Below are 15,306 nucleotides of genomic sequence, written 5' to 3' on the forward strand. Positions count from 1 at the left end.
ATGTCTCCAGCTCTACATTTCTCTGTTTATATGTTGCTCTCTCTTCCTGTCTCTCTCAGATTTCCTTCACCGTTTCTGCGTTTCCTGTCTTCCATTTGTCTATATATGGGTGTGCATTTGTGTGAATGTTTGTTTCAGTTGTTTTTTCCACCACACAAAATCATTCATTCTTACATACTCCAAACAGCTGCATAACAATATGACGATGAAAAATCCAATTCAATACTGAAACTCTTCAGGCTGCACAGCAGCATATAGTTATCCAACTTGTCAAAATGATATTGCTGTGTGTGTGTGTGTGTGTGTGTGTGTGTGTGTGTGTGTGTATGTGTGTGCGTGCACATGTGTACCTGGTCCACAGACAGTGGACTTGATGCCAGTCTGCTCCAGATCTGGCACTCTGTTGATTGCGCCCTCAATATGTTGCATGAATACATCCCAGTCCAGGTCAAATAAACTGAAGGCAAACTTATCAGACACCTGGGAGAGAAAACAGACAAATACACAACTTTATTATTCCCCTTGATCTTAAAAGAACAAATGGAGGACTTGGTTTGCTAATGCTGCCGAAAAAAAGATGCCTATTTTCGATTGTTGTTAAGGATCATTGTTGTCAGTTTTTACACATTTTTACAAAAAATGCTCCAATCTTAAACCCCTTTAGCAGTGATTTTAAGTTTTCAAATAAATTATGTAGCCTGCTGCAAGAACACACTGATCTTTCTAACCAAGGAGAACAAAAACTGAGGACAAATTGTGAGAAAATGCAAATCAGCACCTAAAATGATCAGTACTTGTGTAGAAAATTGTGTATTTTTGAATTGTTGAATTTTTTTTTCAGATTTTTCATGTTTTTTTTAATTCAAAATGAACAGAGATAAATTCCTGAAAAATACGTAGCTCTGGCTGTTTTGTACATATTTCCCACAAAAAGAATCCACACTACTACAGTAGATTTTGCGAATATTCAAAGCTGTTGCACCACCTCAAAGCAAATGTAATCAAGACTTGATGTGGTCTTTTTCTTCCTCATCACTCTTGAAAAAAAACATTGTGACTTCAGTCCAAGTTAAAACATGACACTGTGGAAAGCCAACTTGTATCATCTGTTGAATTGACTCTCTCTCAACGTGGACTCAACATCTGTCAAATCAGATCCTTCCTTCTTAGTTTCTTGTCCAAGCTTTAATTTGCTCCCCTCTGGACTTTTACAACTCCCTCCTTGTCAGCCAGGCCAAAACGTCGCCTTTAGCTCCTACAACCCATACTGAACAGCGCAGATCGCCTCGCCTTTAAAATTCTCCCCTCCTACACTAATCTGGCTGACTCAGGGTGCTCAAAATCGAAAAGTCCACCACACTAGCTTGTGCTCTGTGCTGCAACTTTATCAGTCGCACCTTTCTCCCTATAGCCGGTCACTGATCTGGTCCTCCCTCCACTCAAACTTGACTCTTCTCCATCCTAGCTCCTCAATGTTGAATTGCAATTCCCACTTCCCACAATAGGAGTCATTCTCTTACTTTCAGCGGGTGACTGACTCTGGTTAACAGCATCAACTTACTGCATGAAATGCTGAATATGTTAAATATAAGCAATTCTTTAAGTTAAAAGTCTGCAGTTAGAAGAGCTAAGGGCATTCTTAAAGGATTTCCTGTGGCTGTAAAATGGTGGCACTTTCAGTTTTGACCAGGACTTTAATGTCACATGGATGTGCAAGCTGACAGTAGCTGCTTTCATGTGAACAACGAATTCTGCATTATTACTGAGCACTGACACTTAACTGGAGTAACTGAGGAGCAGCGCTCTTTGTCCTACACATCACACTTCTCTCAATCCCTCCCAGTGCCATCGATCCTGCTCATCTTCACTCAGTAGGCATCCTCTATTCTCTCTGTCTCCGTGCTAATTCTCCTTTCTGTATCTCGTCTTTCTTCCTCCATCCGCCTCAAGACATCAAAGCAACGCTCAGCTGCAGAATGAGAACAAAAGAGGCTGCTTCTGCACAAAGAAATCCTCTAAAATGTAAAACCACTGAGGAGTCTGTAGACAGGGAGGCAGCCAGACGGAAAGACAGAAAGTTGTGAAGTCATTCAGAGGGAAGAAGATATTATCAGTTCCCTGCAAAAACCCTGTGTCTGCTTTTATAGAAACTGAGACCAAATATATTTTTTAATTATTTACATTATATTAACAATTTTTGGTCTCAATACCTTTTTATTAGAGTGACATGGTTTTTGATATCCGTATACTTAACAATCCTTCGTTTGCATTTCTATAGCTCAGTCTTACACGTGAATAGGTTGAACAGATAGTAATCTTTACATGTGAATGATACGGGTCCAGAATTACATTGCTTTGTAAGAGCACAGATTTGAAGGAATAAATGAATAAAATTAAAGAGGAATGACTGAATGAGGATTGAAGAGCTATACATGTGGGACACCAGGACATGAAAAGGAGCAGAGATGCCTGCCACCAAACCTGCCAGCTCAGTTAACAAACTGCTCTAAAAACCCGTCCTTGAGAAAAAGTACACCTCCATTGGGACAAGACCACCTGTTGATTCAAAGGCTTTTATAAAGATCAATCTCCAAAGCCAACTCTCCTCTTTAAAGAGTCTGTCTCTGCGTGAACTGCCTGTAGAGTTGCTTTTTTAGCTGTCAGTGTTAGTTTTCTGTTCTATTAGTTTTTTGCTTTTACTATACTTTAAAGAAATTGTTCAACATTTTTGCAAATATGCTCATTCACTTTCTTGCCAAGAGTTAGATGAGAGGATTGATACCACTCTCATCTTTGTACTCTAAACATGAAGCGGGAACTGGCAGCTGTTAGCTTAGCTTAGCGCAGAGACTGGAAAAAGGGGGAAACAGCTAGCCTGGCTCAGCCAAAAGGTAACACACAGTAAAACCACAACTTGTTGTTTCTACACTTTAGTTTTTGTATGGATTAAACCAACGAGATACAACATGTTCATTAGTGAGCTTCAGAGATGCTGGTGCCTACCAGGAATTTTTACAGTATAACTTTAGGCTAGGCTAGGCTGCCAGGCTAGCTGTTTATCCCTAGCTCCCTCCTGGCTATGGACCAGTCGGTGGTATCAATCTTTTCATCCAATTCTTGGCCAGAGAGCAAATAAGCACATATTCCAAAATGTCAAACTTTTTCTTAAAAAGTACATTTTGCTGCTAGCGCTTCTGTACTTTTATTTCACCAAAGTTTTGAATGGAGGACTTTTACTTATAATAAATAATATAATAAAAAGTAATTTGAAATTATCATTTTGCCACTTGTGAAAAGGATCTGAATACTGTGGGAAGATTAGTGAATGCGCGAACACACACACACACACACACACACACACACACACACACACACACACACACACACACACACACACACACACACACACACGCAGTTTTATGAGTCCTGTTATGACTACAGTTTGACCTCCATGCTAATACAGCAGTAAGTAATGAAGACACGGGAAAGAAAAACAGGGTAAATAAGAGATGAGGTCAAACTGACAGAGAGAAAGAAGTATATAAACAGGATTAAAGTTTATTCAGCTACCTAATTGAAGTATTTGATTTTATGTCAAACAAGATAGACATTACGTCATGTCTCTCACTCAAGCTCACGGACAGTCGATATCTGAGGTTTCAGAGTGTCAAAGCTATTGACAGAGAATGAGATTGTTAATCATTAGATAATATTGAAGCTTACCTCATCCCAGAAGATTGGGTTGTGTTCATAGCCACCCACAGACAGAGCGTCACCTTGGAGGCGCAGGTACACTGAGGCATCGTGGTCCCTAACATTCGGCATGTTCTGCAGAGAGAGAAGATTAAAGTGGAAGCCATCAAAACGTGATCAAAACATGAATTATTCCAAACACATTCCGGGGCATTGGATAACAAGACAAGGATAATATATCTAAAATGTTTGCTCTTTCATTTTTTAATTCTCAATCGTAATGACAAATGCACATCAGAAGTTACTAGATCCTCAATCCTTTTCTAAAAAATGAATGACTGTTCGACTGTTAGCTAAAACTATACATTATTAATTCATGATGACAAGACACAAATAAAGGCTCTTAACATATCTGAAGCTGTGCCACTGAATGGTTTTTGTTTTTTAAAACAGATAATGGCTACTTTACTAAGGGGCATATGTAGAGAACAGTGTGTACAATGCAGGACGTAACAGCCATAAAACGCTTTACAGCACCAATGGCATATACCATGACATACTTTAACAAACCATAGCATTTCTTTATGTATGGTACCATAACAACTGACAAACCATGAAATCCTCTTTCAAAACACAGCAGAAGGAAACAGTCATCCTCTTGTCTAATGAATAGTTACACTTTAAGTACGTAGCGTCTTTGTATTTGTATTCTCTTTGTGGTGAGCACTTTTCATTTCAAAAGATGACTGGCTCTCTGGGTACAAAATCAGAATACCAGAGAACTAGCTGACATTTGGAAAATGGCTCACTACATTTAATAAAAGCTAAACCGCTCCTTTCCTCTCTCCTCTGTGCTGAGTACAGAAGGCCGTTTACTCCACATGATTGATACTGAGCACTGCAATACATTCTGTCATTTATGTTCTCACACAGATGAAAACAAACACTGGTTACTATGAGCAAGTCATATCACATCTATTCGCACACAGATCTGCGGTCAGCATGAGATGTTTGACCTGAAGTCGCACTCCCTGGTGGGAACAGGTTTCTTGATGGCATCCGAGTGTATAAGTGTGTCATTTTGTGTGTGGGCTGATGTCAGTGAACATGATGCAGCAGTAATTCTGGATAAGCTGCTCTTAAACTACATAACACAGGGAAGCTCTGACAGCCCCTCTAAAAAACCACCAGCCTCTAGAGGATGAGCACAGTTTTGCGTGTGCACACTAACCAAAGCGAACACACACAAGGCTCACAGTCACTGAGTTACAGTGGATCATCTACACAAGCCATGTAAGACATGTGTTATATCTGCATGCAGAGGCCTCCCCAATGCTCCCCAAACACACACACACACACACACACACACATTACTAACATTAATGTATAAAAACAAATCAATCTTCCTTTCTCTCTTACACAAACAAGCACACACACCTCATTCCAACACACACCAACTGTCTGGGCCATTATAGGCTGAAATCTGTGTTGTCCCAGTGCCCCCTGTTGGTCATAGAAACTTAATACATACCGATGTAGGAATTTCTGTCTCCATGGGGAATTAAATGAACAATAAAATCTTTATTGTCCACAGGAGTGAACAACTGTCTTTGGCTCACCAAAACATAAAAGCAGCACAAGAACAGGTAAGATCTAAAAACAAGCAACATAAAAAAAAACAAAAAAAAACAGAGAAGGCAACAAGATACCACTAAGAGAAAAGTCTAGAGCACACTCTAAAACAAGTAAAAATTACCGATAGAATACTTAAGACAAAGCATGAAAGAAATTAAAACATAAAATACTGTGGGGCAAGATTTGTGGCTCCGTTTTTAAAATGCTTTTTGCATTTGGAATAAAAGACTTTTTGGTTGCCAAAAACACCTAATAGTGGTTCCTGACATTCAGAGTCTCAAACTGAGAAAATTATGGATGGAAACTGTCTGTCAGAATGCTTAAGGCTTTGCCTCTTGTCCTGGCAGTGCAGCTCCCTCAGTTTCATCTGGGGCTTCCCAGGTATTTTGCTGGCAATGCCATCTATTCTAGCTGGCTTATTCCCCAGCCTGCAGCTCAAGTGACCAAACCCTGAAATCAAGTGGAATGTTTAAACGCTCTCATTCAGGGTTGTTGTGCAGAATTTCTGAGACTGACTGACTCAATCGAACATTGTTAAGTCGCCAAAGAAGAGGAAGCCGCTGTGTGCAATTCTTAAAAACATAATTAGTATTTTCGGAAATATTTCATGATGAAATATATCCTACAACAACTGTCACAAAGCAATACTGGATCTGTGACATCACACATCCAATCATACAACTTATAACCTTTTTTGAGCTTCTCTGTTGTTGGAAACATGGTGCTGCTTTACATAATCATAACAATAAAACAATTAACATTCATTAGGGCTAATTCTGAAATAAGCAGCTACATTAACATTCAAGTACAAGCTCTACCATTATAATGCAAGCTTAACTCATGAGTTAAGTTAAGGTGAGTTTTTTTTTGGTTTTGTTTAGTTTTGCTTTTCCCAAACCAACATCCAGTCGGGAACCCTTCAAGATGGAAAACCGAATATTACAACTAACTCTAAAGTGTCTTATACTGACAACAATACAATCATTTTTGGACTCAGAAAACCATATCTGCCACATGCAGCATGCTATTTAGGGTCTACAGAAAGGTGTGCCAGCGGTTGATTTTATTTTTAGTATAACATATCTTCAACTATAGTCAAGCTCTTTAGATAAAGACAGGTTGCGGTCCTACCTGTATGCCTTCAATTCTCTCTGTCACTACGTAGGCATGATGCATCGCTATGAGAGGCACCCTCACTCCTGCCATTTCCCCCAGCTTGGTGGCCCACACACCTGCATGTAACAAAGAGAGGCAAAAAGTACAAAATCATACCACCTCGCATTCTCGACAAAAGCCATTTACGCAAAACATCTGTGAAATTAATCATGTTTAAATATTGATTTCGATTCAAACCTATATGCAATTCCACTTTCACTTGCCATACCTGCATCAGCAAGGAGATCTGTTGCATCAAATTAACACTTCTTAATATCTCCCCGATACATTACCTTACACAAACTGTGCACAGTGCAATGTTGTTATTTACATCTCAAACAAAACCAAAATCCTTGTCCCCTGTGACCTTTTTTTTTTTTTTTTGTCGTCTTTGGAATGATTAATTAGCTGATCTTGTCTGAATCTTACCTGCACAGTTCACCACACAAGGGGTCTCAATGGTCCCATGAGGGGTCTGCACTGCCTTCACCCTCTTCACCCCGAGGTCGTCTGTCCGCACTTTAATTCCAGTCACAGGGCAGTTCTCGATCACCTGATTTACAGACGACAGTGTGGAGTTATTCACGTGCAACATGGAGATACTGTATAAGCACTGCTTGCCCCCTGCAGAAGTCCCTGTTTGAAATGCAAAGAGGAGTTGTACATTAAATCAATCGAATATTACTTGAGCCCTTTTAATATCTTCCCACTGAGTATGTGAAAAGATTTCTATTCACAAGTGTAGCCTTTTGTTCTCCAACACAGCTGTGAAAGTGGTAAGACACAATTTTGAAACAATTTGCCACAGTTCATATTCCCATTCATATTGTCCTTAATTCCCCATAGATTATTATTAAATAATATCATGTAAAATACTTAAAAATGCTATATGAATGTAAAGCAGTTCTCTGAGAGTGAATAGAACAAAGACATTAGTTGAGGTTCTCAACATCTCCACAAACAGTACAACACATACAGTCTGCCACACAATGATTCACGTGGTGTCAGTGGTTTCAAGTTGCTTTAGCATTATAAAGCTATATAAGGTCATCTAGGGATTGTAATATCATTGTTTAAGAAAAATTATAGGTTATGTTTGTTATTTTTAGGGCAGTGTTTCTGGATCTCATACCCAGCTTTCCAGCAGCTGTGTAGTCTCGGTTTCCATGGTGATCTAACCAAAAAGTATCTGCCTTCATCAGGCCAAAAAGTCATGACTAAAGCCTCACGTCTGCATTTCCTTAATAAAAAGGCTTACCTCTAAATTGTATATGTGTAAAACCTACTTTTTCTCTTTCATTTTTTAATTCTAAATTTTTCTTTTAATTAAAGCACTTTGGAATAAATTGCCTCAGTGTTATTGTTTGTATTTCGCTGAATTTGTGATAGTAGTCCACTGTAGACTGGACCTTACTTTTGCATAAAATGCACTATAAAAGCACTGACCATCATAAACACGCTGGTCATGGACAACAGATCGGTTAAAGAAGAAATACGGCTTCACGTGTTACATTTACTGACATTGAAGCTTTACTCTGTTTGAAAGAGCAATTAATGTTTAGCTGTACACAAGGTTATGGCACGGCTATCTACACTAGATTCTCTTGTTCAGATAAGGGCGCTACTTTTACATTGTACTGTGTTATGTCACACACACACACACACACACACACACACACACACACACACACACACACACACACACACAAAAAGCTCCTCAACTCCCTAACTTGTTGGAGTGTCAGGTAGAAAATCAGATCATTGTGCAAATTTGCACAAATTACATGCTAGAGCCAAATGAATTTATTTTGAACAACCAAAATGCATGACAATTAACATGCTGCAACATGATGTAAAGTGCACAGAGAAGTATGCAAAGCAGTAGTCAAAACTTAAATCGCATGCCCACCATTGTATAGGCTCCTAATTGCAATGTTGTATTGTAACTTTTGGCAAACTGGACCATTCTGCTGTTCTAAAAAAAAAAAAATCAAAATATGGGATAACCTCTGAAGGGTTAACAATCTTTGGTTTACTAGACTGCAATTATAAATGTGTAAATCTACTCTAATATAAAGTATATGATGTATATTAACGGTCCAACAAGAAAACAACCAGTCAGCATATCACTACACATTACCATGGCTCCCCTGGCGGAGGCAGCTCTGGACAGGGTGGTACAGGTGCCTGCTGGGTCCATGGTGCCATCTTTTGGTACATACAGGGTTCCATACAGATCATCAACGTTCATCAGAGGATACAGGTCCTTGGTCTCCGCAGGTGACAGGACATGGGACTCAATACCGTAAACTTTACCCAGCTAGAAGTAAGGGGATATTACATGTTTTAAGGTGATACAATTGATTAGTTCAAATTAATACATCCATCTCAGACAAGACCACAACCATTAATTCAATACTAAAGATTTCTTGTATGAAAATGTGTCAGGGCTTTGCATCATCAACATTTAAACACATCTTTTTACTTTTCTGAACCCGACATAATAGTGGATCAGTGCTGCGTACTCTCTTAAAGCAAAGCAAATTTAATTTGCAAATAAAACAAATGTCCATGTCCGCAAAACATTTTCCGCCAAACACTTTGTATCATACATTGCAGCCAGCACTACACTTTGATTTTGGACATGACAACTTAACGACAACGGCTGCCCTTAATATACCAGAGGGTATCATCCACAACATGAAGATCTGTTGATTTCTTTTTTGACAATTTAAATTTAAACCTGTGCAAAGTTTGTGCACCATCAAAATGGGAATTGTCTAAATTAATGTAATTCAACCCACCATCAAAGCTGTCCCTTCCTAAATATACTGTACTCTCTGTTTTTGGTTATTTCTTAACTGGCAAGAGCAGCTGGCCACAAAGAGAAAACTTAACTCGACACTTCCTACAAGTGCTTCACAGTAAAACATATGAAGAAAATAACATTTTTTATTTTTGCTGTTAAGCAGCTACAGGATGCGTTGCATTATAGTCACTAGGGCAGCCCATCGTTAGTTTTAACTGAGGATGGCTGATCTAAATATTTTTACTGCATTTCAAGGCTGGATCAGTTTTACACGGTGCCTTAGTTTGGTGAAGTTTCAAGTGAACTTTGAACTTCCAACGTACATAATCAAGTTAAAAGAAACTAAGCCTTTTCCCCTCATTTACCATGTTGAGCAGTTAAAACCCAAGTACCAAGTATGCATTTTAAAGCCCTGAGGAGTAGTAACAGTAGCTGAAAACCATTTCACCTAATTAACGAGCAATTCTTAAAAACCCAGTCATTCACTCTACAGGGGCGCACATCAAGTTTCTGTCAGGTATTGTATTTTGGTAATTGTGATAACACGGGGCATTCTATACGAATAGAATTATGTATGAGCCATTACTCGTAGGCAGCGCCCTAAGTGACAGAGAGTATCAGTACATTTACAAGCATGTGCAACAAAAGACCTGGAGAATGCAGTTTGGTAACCTGGGTATTGTAAAACCTGTGTTTAAATGCAGCAGGCAAGTAATCGGGCGGTTCTCCTACACAAACTTATTTTGGAACAATGGCTCTCTTTTGTAGAGCATTTGGGATTACAGAGAACAGCCCAAAATGAACAAAGAGCTTTATCTTGTAGCATAAATGTGTCTGAATTGTGCAAAATAGTAATTTTCTGAGCTGTGGGAACAGACTTATTTAGACTTGTACAACTTAATTCTTTGGAATACAAGGGCAAACCTCCATGTGTAATGATCTTTCCTTTGATCCCGCCCGGCCTCACTGCTGTCACTGTAATGCTTTTCTGTCTCAAGTCTTTTTGATCTTACAAGTGTTTTCGAAAAAATAATAAATAAATGAAAAAATCTGAATCTTTTGCCAGTTATTACATATTTAAATCATTTCTGCTCAGTGCAGGAGCAGTCCATGTGGCACTTCCGTACATCAGCTGTATGTTGAAAAACAACCAGCAGGCAGCTACAACAACCCCTGTGTATCCGAATGTGGCTCAGCAGTTCAACATCTCCCTAGATGCTGAGCATTCATTATATGTTTGATGGTTCCTCCTTGAAGAAACACTTCAAGAAAACTTGAAGTTTGAGTTTTTGTTTTCAATGTCCGTTCTATAGACTATTTCATCAGAATTACTAACATCACTAACAAATAGCTATGGTCCAAGTTTAATCCTGCTGTCACTGACATTAGTTAACAGAAAATGAAATTATTGCCAATAATTTAAGTTTGTTTAAAACTGTGAAACGATCAAACTAAAATAATTAATATTTCATTTTATATTCTCTATTCTTACCGACATGAGACGCTTGTACTCGTCCAGTCTCTGCTTGTTGGAGGCAATGAAGAGTCCCCCATTCTGGATCCAACCTGTGTGGAGACCAGTCTCCTCTTCCAGGTCTTTGCTGATCACGTTCCTGGTGTGGGCCAGCAGCTCAACCTCGACATCACTGGGACGGAGCTGCCACAGCAGGCCTAGTGAACAGCCAGACACATCAGCGCATGTGCAAAAAGACTTAGAGAAGAATGCACGTCCTGTATGTAGGCACACGTGCAGGTGAACATGCAAACACACAAGTGTAGGCTATTTATCGACAAAGACCTAATCAGCAGGTTAGAAAAAAACATACCGTAGGTTGATAAGTAAAGAGTGAGAGTTGGGGTGGATGGTTTAAATCATATAACAGTGTACATGGTAGAAACAGTGTATATGTAAGAAAATGTATCTGGCTTTATTGTTCAACCAGCTAACTCAGAGTTCTTTACTCGTTGTGAGCATGTTTAACATTGGAACCATGCTATAAATGTAAAATCAAAACAAATGCATTTTTTCGTAGTATGAGAATATTTGGCAGCTCAACATATCAGCATACATTATCTCAGGTAAATACACACTCTCTTACACCTGTCCATATTCCTACAGTTGGTTACCTGCTGTGTGCCAGGTGGTGCCAGCGGTCAGTCTGTCTCTCTCCAGCAGGACAGCGTTGGTCATGCCCATTTTAGCCAGGTGGTAGATGGTCTGGCAGCCCAGGCTGCCTCCTCCGATCACCACCACATCCGCTGACCTGAGGCAGGTGGCAGATTAACTACAGGTGAGCTGAGGAAACGACTTTCAAAGTCGGATAAGGACGGCACCACTTAAAACCCAAATCAGCGCCACAATTCACTGCATCAAACCAACTCGAAAATAAAAGCTGCTTTTGGTTACTTAAAGGAATAGTTTGATATCCCAACATATTTTCATCCCCTGAAATTAAAACAGAAAAAATGTACAACATGTCAGAGAAGTCCACAGAATCCACAGTACAGAGAGCACTCCTTCCATCCATCCGCTAAGCTAACCTGGGCAAAGGTTTAGTGGGTCCAGAGGAGGCGCCATCCTCCTGTTTGAGTGTTTTCTCGTAGGGAACACTCTTTTCCTTGGTGGGCTCCGAGCTGTAGGACCGAGCACTTGTCCGGCATAAATGAGGTAGAGGAGGCCGCGCCGCCAACACCACCCGCCGCACTGCGATCCCTAGGAAGGCCATGGTCCCCTGGGGACAGTCAGGGGACGCAAAGGGACAGTGTGATGCTGCAGAAGCACATGTCATGTAAAGGCGACTAGTTCCAAAGCTATTTACAAAAACATTTTTTCAAAACTACATGATAACATGACAGATGACATGACACCTATGTTTACAGTATATTCTGCATCTGCTTGTTCTGGTTGCAGAAGATACGTATGTCACACTTATTCAAATCCAAAGTTTGTGCACCATTACTCCAAATGGAATTGTGAATTTTTCTTAATACAAATAAGGTAGAAAGGTTCAAGAAAAGTCAGTTAAAACAGATGGTTTGAGATAATGTTATTAAACTCCAGTTCCACTCAGCAAACAACTGCCTCCATTACTGTCTTAGATCTCTACCACCAAGGTTGCACGTCCTCTGCTCGCTGCAATCTGAACTACCCAAGGATGAGTGAGTGGAGATCAAGGTTCAGAGATTATCACTAATAAAATAATAATAATAATAATAATATAAGATTAGTTAAGCTTCTACTTCAATATGGTCACTGAATGACAGGATGGTTTCTCAAGGTAGAATCGTCGCTGGGTCAAATGCTTTCTCAACCACATGGCTGGCGTTTGTAGAGGGATCAAAATCAGGTGCATGAGCTCCAGTAGTGACTCGGCAACCCCCTAACATTACAACAATAATTCATCAGCTGACATGTGCACCGAAGCAAAAGACAAAACAGCCAAACATTAGGCTTATACCTGTTAACTACACTGTCAAGTACAAGTCTGACTACTTCTCTTTGACCTGAGCGAGGAGGAGAAACAGGCTTTTAAGTGACATTTGCGAGGCCGGGAGAATGACTGCTGACTCTACCCGACTACGCCGAGAGCTCATCCACCATTTGGCCTTGTAATTCAAACTTATGCAACCTCCACTATTGTGACAGCGAGGAGGAGGAGGAGGAGGAGGAGGGTTATCGCAGCAAACTTCATGGGAAGCGGGCACAGACGGACCGCTCAAGCGCAACGGCGGTGCAGCAGTTACATCAGACGCCGCCCGGTCCTGCGCTCCTCCCGGTCTGGAAGGCGTCCGTGGCACGTTACGCAACGGCCAGCGCCACCTCACTGTACGCGAGCACAAACAAACGGCAACATGCACAGCGGAACACGCGCGCTCGGCACACCGCATGCACTTGAACGCCTCGTACCGCTTTTAACAGAGGACAGCCCGAGTAACGTGGCATGAAACGCTGCATGTCATCTCTCACACCAGCATGCACCGAATACAGGAGGGAATTGAAGAAAAAATAAATAAAAGTTACCAAACCTGTAAGTTGCCTCATGCAGCACTTTGATGCATGAAAGCGGTTTGGCTTCCACATGCACACTTACACTCGGTTCCGCCTGTTAGAGACTGTCCCGGTTACACGCGAAGCAAGTTGTAAAAAGCTTGGGGTGGAGAGAAAAAAAAAAAAAAAAATGCGGTCGCGGGAAAATGGCCGAACAGTTTGGGACGCCAGAGAGAGAGAGAGAGAGAGCGCTTTAAAGTGTGGCACAGGAGCTGCAGCTCTGTAGCTGTCAGTCGGTGTGAGCTTTAGTTGTAGCTCCTGTCTTCACTCCTCCCCACCTAGTACACTGTAGACATGACACACATACGTTTAAATGCTGGAGAGGTCGGGCGGTGTGTTACCAAGCCTCAAATTAGGTCAGTCCAAGTAGGATCACTGGGAATTTTTTTTTTTGTTTGTTTGTCTTTTTTTGTTTTTTGTGCCAGTGCTAGGCAGAAATAACACAGAATGTCAAATCCCTGCGAAGTTCCAGGACATTTCTGTCTCCTAATGAATCACACTGCACAGAAATGAGTAAAAAAGGATGACCCGATAATTGAAAAATAACTTGAAATCTCATCAACTGTGTAGCTGAAAACTTACACCAGTATGGTCTTTTAAGGGGTTAAAAGACCTGAAAAGTCCAGGGGTCAGGATTTAGCAGGATTTATGAAGGGTTGTAGTCGTTACCCTATGGTATACACTTTTTATTGCTTTAATAATCTAAATCGGGATTTTAGATTTGTTTAACAACCCAATTCTTCTTAAGTTTGCACAGATTTTTTCTATAAATTTACAAATAAAATACGTAGTTTCTCAGCTCTTTTTGGTTTTCATCTGTTGTATTTCACATGTGTAGCTCTGGGGTAAAAGGTAAAATTGCAGCTGCCATGTGTGTAAAAATACTCATATAGTAAGCAGAAAAATATTTTCAAGGGAGGCCAAGTGTGAAACTGAAACAGTCAATTTGTTGTTTGTTCTCTATAGATTTATAAATGCGTGTGTGTTTTTGTGTGTTGGGGGATGTCAGGGTAGCAGCTGCCGCAACTGCTGAAGTCCTCAAGGTCCAGAGATCAAACCAAGCAGAAGTAGCACATCATTTCAACATTGAACAGCATGTATGTAGAGATTGCATGCGTATGTGTGAGGCACTGGATAAACAGTGATGGTGCTTTCGCAGTGGGGAATAAATGGTGAGAAGAAGCTGGAAGAGAAAACATTTTGACTGCCTGAGTAACTTAGCATTATGAAACCTTATGCTCTACACCCCAGAGATATATGCAGTTTCCCCACCAGTCAAGTTGACCTCATCAAACCCCACCTCCAAACGAGCAGCCAATGAGATGCCGAGTTTAGGTTCCCTCCTGTGACAGAAAAGGTTCTCTCCAGTTCATACAGCCTGGAACAGGACAGGAGCTGAATCTGAGACTGGCAGCAAATCCCTCAGTCTTATGAAGGATAGTCTGAAACTGAGGAAATGGTCTAGAGCAACCTTTGAACTTTGTTGTCTGCTTTTCCTGTGGTTAAATAACAGTTTCTTAAGTGTAGCATACCATGTAGACACCTTTACACGTGTGCCATTGTGTAAGTGTGGGTGCTATGCTTATGCAAACAGCAAACACACGGGTTGTACAGTATGTCGTGATTCATCTTCAGCCATGTTTCACTCTGATCTGTGTTCCAGAGAGAAATAAGGTCACATAAACTGGATAGATTACTCCATGTGCAGACAGCTGTGGTATGCTTGGGGGCAAATGTGTGCGCTTACATACAGCCTTGTGTAAGTATCGGTTACAGTTTGATGTTATCAAGACAGGTGGACCCAAATGCAGACTCGCACGCAGGCAGATTCAGTGAAGTAGATGGGTAGATGTGCAGGCAGGCGGGAACACAGGCTGGCAGAGGCCGCAGGATGAAACACTCAGGTAAGCAGGTTCGAGGGGAAAACACACTGGAGCATGAACAAGAACAAAAGCAGAAACACACA

At 40.6% G+C, this 15,306-nt stretch overlaps 1 protein-coding gene across 6 annotated transcripts in view; it reads right to left on the bottom strand.

Annotated features, from left to right (window-relative positions):
• sardh (sarcosine dehydrogenase) overlaps window positions 1-13,464 on the bottom strand; it is a 66,425-nt gene extending 52,961 nt beyond the window's left edge. For 2 of the 6 annotated variants that reach the window (XR_005709683.1, XM_040157428.1), the window contains exons 1-9: window positions 13,314-13,447; window positions 11,834-12,024; window positions 11,420-11,556; window positions 10,785-10,963; window positions 8,624-8,803; window positions 6,913-7,036; window positions 6,460-6,560; window positions 3,724-3,828; window positions 351-480 (exon numbers count right to left, since the gene is read on the bottom strand). Coding sequence is in view for 5 of the 6 variants with exons in the window: in XM_040157428.1 (XP_040013362.1) it covers window positions 351-480; window positions 3,724-3,828; window positions 6,460-6,560; window positions 6,913-7,036; window positions 8,624-8,803; window positions 10,785-10,963; window positions 11,420-11,556; window positions 11,834-12,024; window positions 13,314-13,373 (1,207 nt within the window). In the remaining variant the exon portion in view is untranslated. Of the gene's footprint in view, window positions 1-350; window positions 481-3,723; window positions 3,829-6,459; window positions 6,561-6,912; window positions 7,037-8,623; window positions 8,804-10,784; window positions 10,964-11,419; window positions 11,557-11,833; window positions 12,025-12,750; window positions 12,836-13,036; window positions 13,122-13,313 lie in introns of those variants that run through there. The other 4 variants (XM_040157429.1, XM_040157430.1, XM_040157432.1 and 1 more) reach the window with 4 other exon arrangements.
• Between the last annotated feature and the right edge of the window lie 1,842 nt (window positions 13,465-15,306).

Source organism: Xiphias gladius, chromosome 20, assembly GCF_016859285.1.
Source record: "Xiphias gladius isolate SHS-SW01 ecotype Sanya breed wild chromosome 20, ASM1685928v1, whole genome shotgun sequence".
In the NCBI taxonomy this organism is placed as follows: domain Eukaryota; kingdom Metazoa; phylum Chordata; class Actinopteri; order Istiophoriformes; family Xiphiidae; genus Xiphias; species Xiphias gladius.